The 14,384-nt window shown below is 42.8% G+C and overlaps 1 protein-coding gene across 1 annotated transcript in view; it reads left to right on the top strand.

Moving 5' to 3' along the window:
- The window catches only part of LOC306930855 (uncharacterized protein), a 68,978-nt gene extending 57,228 nt beyond the window's left edge, over positions 1-11,750 (top strand). Inside the window, exons 18-19 of the mRNA XM_079511951.1 lie at positions 10,820-10,922; positions 11,612-11,750. Coding sequence (XP_079368077.1) covers positions 10,820-10,922; positions 11,612-11,673 — 165 coding nt within the window. The 3' untranslated portion in view covers positions 11,674-11,750. The remainder of the gene's footprint in view (positions 1-10,819; positions 10,923-11,611) is intronic.
- The last annotated feature ends 2,634 nt before the right edge of the window (positions 11,751-14,384 follow it).

Genomic DNA, 14,384 nt, shown 5'->3' on the forward strand with positions numbered 1-14,384 from the left:
GAAATTTGACTGGGTGCCTGCAGCTCGCCAAGTCTGTGCAGCATTTGAGCCACGGACCACCATTTGATGATATTGGACCCTGTAACGGTTCATTTGGTTACATGTAAGCCAGGTCTCCCCATTGACTTTCAATGGGGTATTTTGTCTAAGTTTATTGCGCATTACGTTGCCACAAACATGCTAATACTAACATGCTAATGCTAACATGCTAATGCTAACATGCTTATGCTAACATGCTAACATGCTAATGTTAACATGCTAACATGCTAATGCTAACATGCTAATGCTAACATGCTTATGCTAACATGCTAACATGCTAATGTTAACATGCTAACATGCTAACATGCTAATGCTAATGCTAACATGCTAACATGCTAATGCTAACATGTTAACATGTTAATGCTAACATGCTAACATGCTAATGCTAACATGCTAATGCTAGCATGCTAACATGCTAATGTTAACATGCTAACATGTTAATACTAACATGCTAATGCTAACATGCTAACATGTTAATGCTAACATGCTAATATGCTAAGGGATCCATTTGGTTTCGCTCAGGGGGGCGGCCCGGTTCCGGCGAGCCGCCCCGCGTCTGAAACAGTTGAGAAATGACAACATGCTAATGTTAACATGCTAATGCTAACATGCCCTCATGCTAATGCTAACATGCTAATGCTAACATGCTAACATGCTAACATGCTAACATGCTAACATGCTAATGCTAACATGCTAATGCTAACATGCTAAGGGGTCCATTTGGTTTCGCTCAGGGGGGCGGCCCGGTTCGTAACATGTTAACATGCTAATGCTAACATGTTAATGCTAACATGCTAATGCTAACATGCTAATGCTAACATGCTAATATGCTAATGCTAACATGCTAATGCTAACATGCTAATGCTAACATGCTAACATGCTAATGCTAACATGCTAATGTTAACATGCTAATGCTAACATACTAACATGCTAATGCTAACATGCTAATGCTAACATGCTAATGCTAACATGCTAACATGCTAATGCTAACATGCTAATGTTAACATGCTAATGCTAACATACTAACATGGTAATGCTAACATGCTAACATGCTAATGCTAACATGCGTGTGTGGGCATGCACATGTGTGCACGCGCGTGTGTGAGAGGTGGTCAACTTGACCTTGAATCATTAACAAAGTATCATTTTCACCTGGGCTAGTCTATGCAAATGCAAACAGTATTGAAAGTTAAAAGCACAGTGACTGTCTCATTGAGAGAACGTATGTCCGAACAAATTGCTCTGTCGCAAAAAGTAAAAGTCGAATGCGATTTTTGTTTTCGCCGTGAGTGACCCGAGACATTGCGGTACGCCTTATGCGGTATTGGTACGATAAAAAACGTGGTTATAAGAGCGAGTTAAGAATTGTGTCTGTGATGAAAAAAATGCTGAGTCATTCAGGCAGTTAACATGGAGTTTATGACACATTATGATGGTACACCTGTCGCTTTCAGGGCTGTAGTTCACGTACTGTGTGTATCTGGGCTATGGTTGTGACATTGGGTGAAAGAGGACAAGTGTGGCTACAAAATTACCGAAACCCATGCGTGTAAAGTGAATATGTTGGCCGTGACGACGATTTGTTCGGAGAATTTCGGTACAGGCTTCACAGTGGCTTCTCACTCTAACCCGCTCTCTCTCTGGGCGTGCGACACTCTGAGTCGAGAATATTGCTCAGACCACACACACTTTGAACTGCGATACCGGGCAAACCGTGCAACGTATTCGAATTCCGTCTGAACCACCACAAAGTCGATGGCCTCGTGTGCTGTTTGACGTTTAAATCGTGTTTCTACGTACCAGTATGCCAGAGCAATGTGGCTCCAAAGTAACGTGTCGTTTTCTGTTTTTCCACGCGTTTCCCCATCGACTTTGAATGGGGCATTTTTCGCATCGTTTATTGCGAATTACGTCGGCACGGTAACGCGAATCGTAAAGAAAAGCACAAGCACACCATTCCCGGCCGAGCCGCACGTTTTGATGTATATATTGCGGGGCTTTGGCAAACCGTGCGGCCGGCCATAGCGGACAAAGTTTCGCGTCTTGATTATTATTATTATTACGATTAGGTATGCGTTTTAGATTTCAACCTGTGTTTCTGCCATTGCATGGCAGGCACCCAGAACTACCTCCCTCAGTAGACCACACTAGAACCTCCCTCAGTAGACCACACTAGAACCTCCCTCAGTAGGCCACACTAGAACCTCCCCCAGTAGAACACACTAGAACCTCCCCCAGTAGAACACACTAGAACCTCCCTCAGTAGGCCACACTAGAACCTCCCCCAGTAGAACACACTAGAACCTCCCACAGTAGGCCACACTAGAACCTCCCCCAGTAGAACACACTAGAACCTCCCTCAGTAGGCCACACTAGAACCTCCCCCAGTAGAACACACTAGAACCTCCCTCAGTAGGCCACACTAGAACCTCCCCCAGTAGAAGACACTAGAACCTCCCCCAGTAGGCCACACTAGCACCTCCATCAGTAGGCCACAGAAGAACCTCCCTCAGTAGGCCACACTATAACCTCCCTCAGTAGGCCACACTAGAACCTCCCTCAGTAGGCCACAATAGAACCTCCCTCAGTAGGCCACACTAGAACCTCCCTCGGTAGGCCACAGAAGAACCTCCATTAGCACAGCCCAAAAGACTATTGCTTCACTCTTGCTTTTAGTTGAATTTTAAAACATCTGTGTTTTTTTCCCATGTACTCACTTTTCTGCCTGATTCCCTGCCTTTTTTCTCCAGTGTTGTTTTATGTTCTGCGACATTATGATGTTATTTTATGTTATTGCTTTTTCCTTCTTTTTTTGCTCTGTATCACATTGTCCTGGTGTAGCGCCACCATAAGGTCTTTAGCTACGGCTTGGCAGAGACCTGTGCTCTGAGGAGAACTTCTTCTAGTTTTAAACTCTATTTAATAATAGTTTATTCATTCATACGGATACATTTCTCTTGTTTTGTTTGCCAGATCCTTCCTTCGTGCACCCTGGCGTGGGGTGTGACGGCTGTGAGGGAGATGTTGTGGGGACCAGGTATAAGTGTACAGTGTGTCCTAACTATGACCTGTGCTCTGCATGTCAGTCCACTGGGCTTCATCAGGAACACCGTCTGAGGTCCATCCATAGCTCACAGGTCCCTCTGAGGTCCATCCAGAGCTCACCCCAGGTCAGAATATAATCATTTCTGTTGGCAATAACCTCATATGTCCCCATCTAGAGTTAAATATGTATAAAGGTCCATTTGGTTGCCTGGGGACCACCTGGAACCCCCTCAAGGACCACTGCTTTACAACACTTTCATTTTCTTTACACTCCATTTACTTGACCTCTTGGAAATCACTCAAGTAATACTGTACGCTGTGTCTCAATAGATAATACAGAAAACTGATTAGACATACAGTAACATGGTAAAACTAAAGTCCTACTAGTCGGGTCACTTGGTCGCCAAGCGGACATTTGGTGAGATAGAATGAAACTTTCATGTTAAGCAGATATACATCATGTTCACTACTTCATAGCATCCTCAATCTACATATGCAGATCTACAATTATAATGACACCTCATCTCTCTGTTTGTTGTCTATAAGAAGGCAGAGACATAATGACACCTCATCTCTCTGTTTGTTGTCTTTAAGAAGGCAGAGACATAATGACATATCATCTCTCTGTTTGTTGTCTTTAAGAAGGCAGAGACATAATGACACCTCATCTCTCTGTTTGTTGTCTTTAAGAAGGCAGAGACATAATGACACCTCATCTCTCTGTTTGTTTTCTTTAAGAAGGCAGAGACATAATGACACCTCATCTTTCTGTTTTTTGTCTTTAAGAAGGCAGAGACATAATGACACCTCATCTCTCTGTTTGTTGTCTTCAAGAAGGCAGAGACATAATGACACCTCATCTCTGTTGTTGTCTTTAAGAAGGCAGAGACATAATGACATCTCATCTCCCTGTTTGTTGTATTTAAGAAGGCAGAGACATAATGACACCACATCTCTCTGTTTGTTGTCTTTAAGAAGGCAGAGACATAATGACATCTCATCTCTATGCTAACATGCTAATGCTAACATGCTTATGCTAACATGCTAACATGCTAATGTTAACATGCTAACATGCTAATGCTAACATGCTAATGCTAACATGTTAACATGTTAATGCTAACATGCTAACATGCTAATGCTAACATGCTAATGCTAACATGTTAATGTTAACATTATAATGCTAATATGCTAACATGCTAATGCTAACATGCTTATGCTAACATGCTAACATGCTAATGTTAACATGCTAACATGCTAATGCTAACATGCTTATGCTAACATGCTAACATGCTAATGTTAACATGCTAACATGCTAATGCTAATGCTAACATGTTAACATGCTAACATACTAATGCTAACATGTTAACATGTTAATGCTAACATGCTAATGCTAACATGCTAATGCTAACATGCTAACATGTTAATGCTAACATGCTAATGCTAACATGCCAATGCTAACATGCCAATGCTAACATGCTAATGCTAACATGCTAATGTTAACATTATAATGCTAACATGCTAATATGCTAACATGCTAACATGCTAATATGCTAAGGGGTCCATTTGGTTTCACTCAGGGGGGCGGCCCGGTTCCGGCGAGCCGCCCCGCGTCTGAAACGGTTGAGAAATGACTAACATGCTAATGCTAACTTGCTAATGCTAACATGCTAATGCTAACATGCTAACATACTAATGCTAACATGCCCTCATGCTAATGCTAACATGCTAATGCTAACATGCTAATGCTAACATGCTAAGGGGTCCATTTGGTTTCGCTCAGGGGGGCGGCCCGGTTCCGGCGAGCCGCCCCACGTCTGAAACGGTTGAGAAATGACAGAGTTACGTGTTTCCCCGATTTTCTCCATTGACTTTCAATGTGTGTGTGTGCATGCACATGTGTGCATGTGCGTGCATGTGCGTGTGTGCGCTCGCGTGTGTGAGAGGTGGTCAACTTGACCTTGAATCATTAACAAAGTATCATTTTCACCTGGGCTAGTCTATGCAAATGCAAACAGTATTGAAAGTTAAAAGCACAGTGACTCTCAATGACAGAACGTATGTCCGAACAAATTGCTCTATCGCAAAAAGTAAAAGTCGAATGCGATTTTTGTTTTCGCCGTGAGTGACCCGAGACATTGAGGTACGCCGTGTGTGATCGTGGTATTGGTACGATAAAAAAACGTGGTTATAAGAGCGAGTTAAGAATTGTGTTTGTGATGAAAAAATTGCTGAGTCATTCAGGCAGTTAACATGGAGTTTTTTACACATTATGATGGTACACCTGTCGCTTTCAGGGCTGTAGTTCACGTACTGTATGTATCTGTGCTATGGTTGTGACATTGGGTGAAAGAGGACGAGTGTGGCTACAAAATTACCGAAACCCATGCGTGTAAAGTGAATATTTTGGCCGTGAGGACGATTTGTTCGGAGAATTTCGGTACAGGCTTCACAGTGGCTTCTCACTCTAACCCGTTCTCTCTCTGGGCGTGCGACACTCTGAGTCGAGAATATTGCTCAGACCACACACACTTTGAACTGCGATAGCGGGCAAACCGTGCAACGTATTCGAATTCCGTCTGAACCACGACAAAGTCGATGGCCTCGTGTGCTGTTTGACGTTTAAATCGTGTTTCTACGTACCAGTATGCCAGAGCAATGTGGCTCCAAAGTAACGTGTCGTTTTCTGTTTTTACCCGCGTCTCCCCATCGACTTTGAATGGGGCATTTTTCGCGTCGTTTATTGCGAATTACGTCAGCACGGTAACGCGAATCGGAAAGAAAAGCACAAACCCACCATTCCCGGCCGAGCCGCACGTTTTGATGTATATATTGCGGGGCTTTGGCAAACCGTGCGGCCGGCCATAGATGTCAAAGTTTCGCGTATTGATTATAATAATTACTACGATTAAGTATGCGTTTTAGATTTCAACCTGTGTTTCTGCCATTGCATGGCAGGCACCCAGAAATATGGAGATGAAAAGGTGTCTGCCCAGCAACAGTAATATATAAAATGTATGTAAGAAATCCCTTTTGTGATAAAGTGTAATCCTTGTTGCCATTGTGTCCCTCAGGCCCTCCCAGGTGGAGTGGTAGGTCTCTACGCATGGACCTGCTGTGATAGACAGGTCACATCTTAAAGGTTTCATTTTTTTTTCTTTTTTTTTTTAGGTTTTATGTCCTCAATTACAGCCACTCAACCTGAACTTTGTACATTCAGTGTATTTTCTGTGGCCCGGGGTTTTCTCTGTGTTCTGAAGCCTTTTGAGCTGCAATGAAAACGGGCAAAATCCCTCAACAGTGACGTCTGCTGGCAAATTCACCCTTTTGTCAAGTCCCGCCCATGGTTGTGCCCCTCTTCGCACCCATTGGTTGCCATTTCGTGGTTGGACAAAAATCTGTTCTCTCCATCCACAACATTGAAACATGTTTTTCAGTTGCTTCATATTGATATTCTGTGCATTCAATTCAGTCAGTAAAAAGGAACATCACATGTGCAGCCTGGTGACTGGGCATGTCATGTTTGTTTTTAGTTTTTTGTTGTTTGTTTTTAGCAAATTCAACATAAACAAGGCGGAACCAGGGTGGAACAAGGCAGAAAGAGCATGTTGGTTAGTCAGTCAGGGACCAATCAGAAGGCTGACAAAGGGTGAAATCATGGGATTTGTGGACCGTTACATCACAGTCCACAGGCAAATCAGAGCACTTGTTTGAGCCAGAAAACCCCAGACCACAGAAAATCTACTGAATGTTATCAGGTTTTTTGGGTGCAATTGAGCTCAGAAAACATATAAAAAAGAATAAGAAAAATTACAAAAAAAATTGTCACCAGACCTTTAACGTAAAATGCACTTGTATGTGTGTGAAGTGAACTCAAACCATGTGTGTTATATAATTATTATATACAGTGCGCTTGCAGCAGAAACTCAATGCAGTGCACCCTAACTGAGATGACTGCAGAGGTTATAGTGCAAGGTTGCCTCCTAGTGGTGTAAATTGGAAACTGAATGGTATTAGTACCAGCAGTTTAAAGCAGGTCTAGAATAGATGCATGTTGTTGACTCTAGCGTGGTGTGACCATCTGCATCTTACAAGTGGATTTCACAGTCCATCTACGGTGACATACATCACTTACAGTTGCAGATTGTGTCGTGTCATTACTCATGGGTTGAATTGTAAGTCGCTGAATATTCACTTCCAGTTTTTCTTTCCTACAGTATATGCCTGTTATGTGTGGGTTTGCAGTGAAAGACCAACACGTATACGAGAGTAACATTATACCAACTAGACAAACGTTTTTATTATTCTTTTGAGGGGCGCCAGCCCCTCCTATGCCCATCTTTGTGTGTGCGTGTGTTCCCCATAGCAATGATTTGATTGGCTGAGCACGGAATTGAGGATTAAAAAGTGAGGACAGAAAATTGAGGAGGCCAAAAGTGGCGTTTATTTGGAAAATGTTTTGGTAACACCATACTTGACTTATTTATTGTGTAGTTTCAAGGATGAAATTAAGCATTCAAGCAAGCATGAATAGGAATATTTATTAGAAATTATTACATTTATAACACTGTGATTCCTGCTGATTTTGTCTTTTCAGCATAGTTTAAAAGCTACAGAAAGCTGAAGCTTACAGTATATAGCCTATAGAGCGCCGCACTCCCGCCCCCGGCGAGAGGCCCGGAAAATAATTCCCCGTTCATTTTCCCCATAGACTTTCAAAAAGTATTTATATAAAGGCCTTTCCGCCGCAGACAAAGCCATGACAAATCATGACAATAATCACAATAATTAGAAAGAAGGGGAAAAAAAGGCAGGATACAATTTTACACGTTTATTGTCATGACTTTTCACGAGCCGAGTTGGCTTTGTCCGCGGCGTAAACGTCGAACTGACACAATGTTTTGTGTCAGTTCCTGACACAAAACATTTTCAGATCGGGGTCATAGGTCAGTTAAAAATCTGTTTATGCGTCTCAACAAACGGCTCACTTCCTTCCTGGACTACATGTTGTCTCAGTAGACAGCCCTCTCCCTATCCACAAGGAGGAGCAGTGCACCAAAGAATTATGGGAATTGTAGTCCAGGAAGGAAGTGAGCCCAGTGTCCATGACATCAGAGACACCGGGCTCACTGCTACAATCTAAAATATCTAAAACCACATATTACACACATAAAGACCCCCAGGAAAGTGTTCTAAAGCTTCTAAACGTCATTAACATATATCTTTTTGCAAAAAGGGTGAAGTGTCCCTTTAAGGATGAGGCTGGCGAGGTAGGGAGTATGGACATCTATAGACCCAGTGTGAATCTAGAATCTAGTGCGTCCGAGCATAGGCATGGTAACGCCCCGCCTGCCTCTGATTGGCCTACCGACACTGCCTGTCTTGCCTGTCCTCCGAGATGCGAGGTTACTCTGTGGTGGGAAATAGTACAAGTACAAGAGAATGGCAACACGCGACAGTAACTTGTAACTTTCATTTTTGTAGAAGAGGCAAACTAATATTGTTTGTGCCGTTTGCTTTGATTGAATAATTGATTTAACACGTATGTACTATGATTTGATTTGGCTGTGTTCTAAATTAAAGTGTTAGTGTTGATTATCGAGTATTAATCTAATTCTAGTAAACTAATACTATTATACTAAACAAGATAAAGATCAAGGTATTAATCTAATTCTAGTAAACTAATACTATTATACAAAAAAAGATAAACATCAAGGGAAAAGAGACCTTTTTACAGTACAATAATGTTTCAATGTTTTACACAGACAAATAAACAGGCCAACGGCATAAACAATATTAGTTTGCCTCTTCTACAAAAAAGAAGTTACTGTCGCGCGTGCCAAGCTGTCATTCTCCTGTATTATATCGTTCTTGAATTATTTATTTCCCACCACGGAGTAACCTCGCAGCAGACTATCCAGCATGTATCTTCCACCTCGGAGGAAACTCTGGTACAGTGTCGCTAGGCCAATCGGAGGCAGGGCGGGGCGTTGCCATGTCTATGCTCGGGACGTAGAAAAGATATACGCGTAAGCAACAGGGTACGGCAGTGGGGGCTGCTGTCGTCCCCCCCCCCCCCCCCCCGTCCCCCCCCCCCCGCCCTCTTCAATCTGTACATGGGTGACCTGTCGAGGCTGCTGGGAGGGTGTAGGACTGGCTGCACGATGGGTAACAACCTTGATCAACCATTTTATGTACGCAGATGATTTGGCCATTGTATCCACCGAGTAGTGCAGGGTTGTTCAAACAGCTACAGCACATTTTGCTCTGAATATTGGGGTTAAGTTTGATGTCAAAAAGAGTGTGGTATAGAGGGTATGCGCGTGACATCATCATCAAACCAGGAAGTTATGCGGGAACGCCTACTGAGTGCCAAAAAATTACTTTCTGGCCTTGACAGCTCATACATCCACACAGAAAAGTCAAATATGATTGCATTAAACGACATTAAACTCACTTTGCCACTCACTTTGCCACTCGATTTGCCACTCGATTTGCCATTCACTTTATGCATGCGCATACCCTCTATTGATTTGCAGGACCAAGGGAGGACCAGAAACGACATTTTCCAGTGTTCTACTTGTCGGATCAAACCCTCTCTCAGCCGTTGCAAATATTTGGGGCACATCATTAATCTATTTAGAGCGTACTGCACCCTGTTGTATACAGCTCTTAACCCATTTAGGCCTGACATCGAAATTTAAAAAAATAAAAAATTAAAATGTATTTTTTTCTGAAAAACCCCATGTTTCTATATCAGTGGTTCTCAATATTTCATGTCAAGGACCCCAAAAATCATATGTAATATGCTGCCGACCCCCATCTGAAAATATGTTGTTCTAGGGACCCCCCCCCCCCCAGAAGCAAAGATTTAAATAAAACAAAAAATTAAACTCTGAAAGAATATATATTCAAAGATTTGAGGCACATTTTCACGATTTTTCAAAAAATAGCAGATCTACAAGCTCATAACGCGGCACCGAGATCTGCTATTTTTCAATAGCTAAAGTATAACATAATGCTTTAAAACACCAAAAGGGGTCCCCGTTCAGAATGGGTTAAGGTGGCTTACACTAGTGATGCTCTCAGGATTCTCCTGAAGAAGCCTCGCGGTGGCAGTGCTAGTCAGCTATTCTGCGACTCTGAGCTAACCACCTTCCGGGCTCTCTTGAGAAACCTCATGTCCTCATGTAATGAGGTGATTATTAGGTGTTGACCAATCCCAGGTATAGCATTGTTAGATACCGTTCTCTTATGTGGAAACACTGGTATGACTGTATGTCTGCCTCTTATAGATTATTTTATGAGAGATCTTTTTGTTTTGTATGTTTTTTTAATTGTCTGTATGTCTTCTATTGGCTTCGGCTGTAAATACAGTTTGAATTGATATATTTTCTGATGATTGCCCAGCCACAGATTGCCCAGCCACAGATTTTCCATTTTATTTTCTTAGTTCAAATGGTGATCTTGTGTCTGGGCAGGGACCCCAGCAGAATGAGTTAATATCAAAATCATATCAAAATCGTTTCAACCACTTGAGCTTGTAGATCGGCATCATTTTGTCATCGGCTATTGAATACTTTTGGAACGTTTTCAACCCTATCACACATCTTGTATAGCGGCACAAAATATTTCCAGATGGTGGTCCGTAGACCAGATCCATATACATTTTGCGGGTCTTTGACATGAAATGAGAAGCCCTGTGTGCTAACCGGTGTGTTCTCTGGTTGTCCTCCAGAAAGGGGAAGAATCCTCCCCCGCCAGCGCCGCTCCGTCGGCGGGCATCGTAGGAGCTCTGATGGAGGTGATGCAGAAGAGAAGCAAGGCCATTCACTCTTCAGGTACACACACAGAACACATGGAGACACAGATACGTACATATCACACCATTATGTGCACCTTTTGACGCAATCGACCATACACTTTATTTCTATTAGTATTATTTTATTTTACACATTTATTTTAAGTTTATTGATTTTTCTTTACAACATAGTATTTTCAAAGCAATTATTCACATATTTTCCCCCCACAACCCCATGGCAGCACAAATACTCAACAAAATCTTCGAAGAAACATCAGGAAATGTCCATAAATACAAAAAAGAAAAAAATAATAACAACAAAACACATTACATACAAACAAATGCATTATTTGTTTATTTTAATTCAGAGTAGCCCGTTTTTCCTCCACAATTTAGTCATTATGCCCAATTGGTTCCTCCCCACATACGTGTGTTGTCCCTGCTGTATCCTACTGACTCACCAGCCACCGCCGGCAGGACGTAGGGCCTTCATTCATGCTACTCCTCCCGCCCAACACTCCCTGCTGACAGGTGACACGCCACTAGCCATTATCGGCTAGTGTAAGGCCACCTTAAATGTAATGAGGTGCTGCCTATTTTCTTTTAAAGTTGGCTAGTGTGAACATACCCTTAGAGTACTCTATATGACTTAACTTAATGTTACACTGCTCTATCTCTTGTACTGTCAATTTGACATATTTGTATAAATAAATGCCCTCTCCTCCACAGATGAGGACGATGATGACGATGAAGATGAGGACTTTGAGGATGATGATGAGTGGGACGACTAGCTCCCTCCCTCCCTCCCTCCCTCCCTGACCCCCTTCTATCCCATAGAGATGATAATGACACTAAACCGTGTCCTGTCATTGAAACCTTAATCTCAGATGATAATTGTCTCCACCAGGCCGAAGGCATGGGGAGAAAGTATGTTTTGCACTCCGTCCGTGTGTCCGTGTGTGTGTGTCCGTCCGTCCTTCCGTCCGTCTGTTACCAGCTAATCTCCGGCACCGTTAACCCGGTCGATGCCAAACTTTGCACACACACTCCCTGGATGCCAACGATGAACCTCTGCCCCACATTTTCCAGAACGGCCTGTTATAGCGCCACCATGAGGCAGCTTTTCACATGTTTTACCTAAAACTGCACCGATCTGCGTGAAACGTTGCATGCACACTCCCTAGAGGCCAAGGACAAACCTTTGACCTGCATTTTCCGCATCTGCCTTTTATAGCGCCACCAGGAGGCCGACTTTTGTAAAACACATTTTTTGATATTACTCCTTCAGATTCTGTCCAAAAATCTCACAAATAGTTACACAGTATCTCTATGGTCATGTGCGCAAGTCGGATCTGTCCGATATTTCATATTCCATCCTAATTGGCTATAATTGGCTTTCACAGTTTGCAAGATTGCCGTTTTCAACAAAAGCCTCAAATCATGAACGCAGCGTGCAATTGACGTGAAATCTTTCACACATTTTCTTACTAGGCTGAGGAATATATCTCACCCTTTTCACATTGGCCTGTTATAGCGCCACCAACAGGTTGATTTTTGCAAAACACATTTTTGGAACAAAATGCCTCAAATCATCCAATTGCCATCAAAGGCGTATGAAGAAATGGCACCCTTTTCACATTGGCCTATTATAGCGCCACCAGGAGGCCACAACCTGAACTTCCCTGGTGGAGACCTGTGCCCCGAGGGGCACTTTTTCTAGTTGTAAATGTTCTTGACTTGCTGTACATTTTTGTTGCCTTTATGCTTTTTTTTTTAATAATCTGTGCAATACCTCATTTAATCTGTAGATGTGTGTTTTCATTCTCATATCTTACCGTTTGTTTCCTTTTCCCTTGTCCTCTTCTCTTCCCTTTTCTCCCCCACTCTCATATTTTCTATATGTAACGGTCACTCACTCGCTTTCTCTCTCTTCATTTCAAACTGTAATCTTGTGTCTTTCCCTCTCATTCTTTATACTTGGTTGTACGCCGGTATCTCACACCGGAAATCAGGGCCGCGGGAAGATGTTTACACTAGCAGGTGCTGAACGTTCAGTAGCAAAATGCGCGTGCACGCACCTCGTGCACGTGCCTCGTGCACGCGCATTTTCGCGCAATTTCACGCAGAAAAGTGGCTTTTACTTTCCCTCTCCACACGCATGAGAAAACTGACACAGGCAATTAACCAGGATAAGGTGCTGATACTGTGATACAGTATATTTATTAAGCCTAGTACCGGAAGACTGCCGGAAGACTGCACCCGGAAGACTGCCGGAAGTACCTCCTCCGGACCTCAAATTTGAGGTCCGGGGTGACGTATGGGTGACGTAGGGAGTGATGGTCCTACGTGTCCGTGCACGGGTCTGCCTGCAGTCCTTCCTCTTACCACTAGGGCCCAGAGCTTCAACGTTGGAGCGCCTCACTGGCCCCTTGGTAGGGACGGGACGGGAGGGGAGGGACCCACTTCCTTAGTCAAAACCTAAAAAACACAGCATTTAGTGTGTAATTACACACCCAGACGCTGGCACTTTTCTAAAAAAGAAAGAAGAAAAAAAATGTGCAAGTAGTCTAGCAGGCATGTTAAAGCGCAAACACTATGTCTTTCATCTCCGCCGTTTATCCAAATGACTGTACCACGCACGTACGCTTGTAGGTTTGACGCAGCCTTTCAGGAATCTGGAGTATGCTTGCTGAGTCGTCGGTATTTAAAGTTGAAACGGGACGCAAACATCCAAACTGTTTATCAGTATCCCCCTGAAAATATAAGTTAAAAAAGAAAAGAAAACCTTGTAATTTTACTTTTGCATAATGATTTAATTCTAAGCGAGGGGGAAATTGGGAATGCAAACAAAGAGATAAAAGCTAGAGCCGTAATGCATAAAAACGTACTATATTGAATTGTTGTTTTTGGGGGAATGTGGTTTAAAACATACTGGAGGTTGTGTGTATCTGGTTAATTGTGCCTTCTGTTGTATACATGGATATAAGAATGCAGGCTTTCATACCAAAATATGCACATAGATAGTAAAAAAAGAAAAGAAACAGAGTTTGTTTTGTTATTATTGCAGTGAAAGGATTGTATCGTTAAACACAAGAAGGTGTAATACTGTGTATAATCATCATGTTTGCTCATGGCGGCAGCCTGGGCCGTGGCTCAGCGGTCCATGCACCTTGGCTGGTAATCCGGTCTGGCAGTGTGCCGTGGGTTCGACTCCCAATACCGACGGCCTTTACTGCATGTCTTCCCCCCCATCTCCTGTCAGCCTACTGTCTGTCCCTCCATAAAAAAAATATAGAATAAAGGTGAAAGCCACAATAAAAAAATAAAAAGTTTGCTCATGGCATGCTTAAAAAAGGGGAATATGAGTGCGTGCATGTGTCTTGTGTTTGCTCATGTCATGCCATTAGTTGTCAGTCCTTCACAAATAAATTACAACTAAATAAGTTGCTTGTTGCCAACATGTTAAGTGCCCATACAATCCTCATGGGTTTATAAGACACCA

Source organism: Electrona antarctica (genome assembly GCF_951216825.1).
Source record: "Electrona antarctica genome assembly, chromosome: 10".
Taxonomy (NCBI): Eukaryota; Metazoa; Chordata; class Actinopteri; order Myctophiformes; family Myctophidae; genus Electrona; species Electrona antarctica.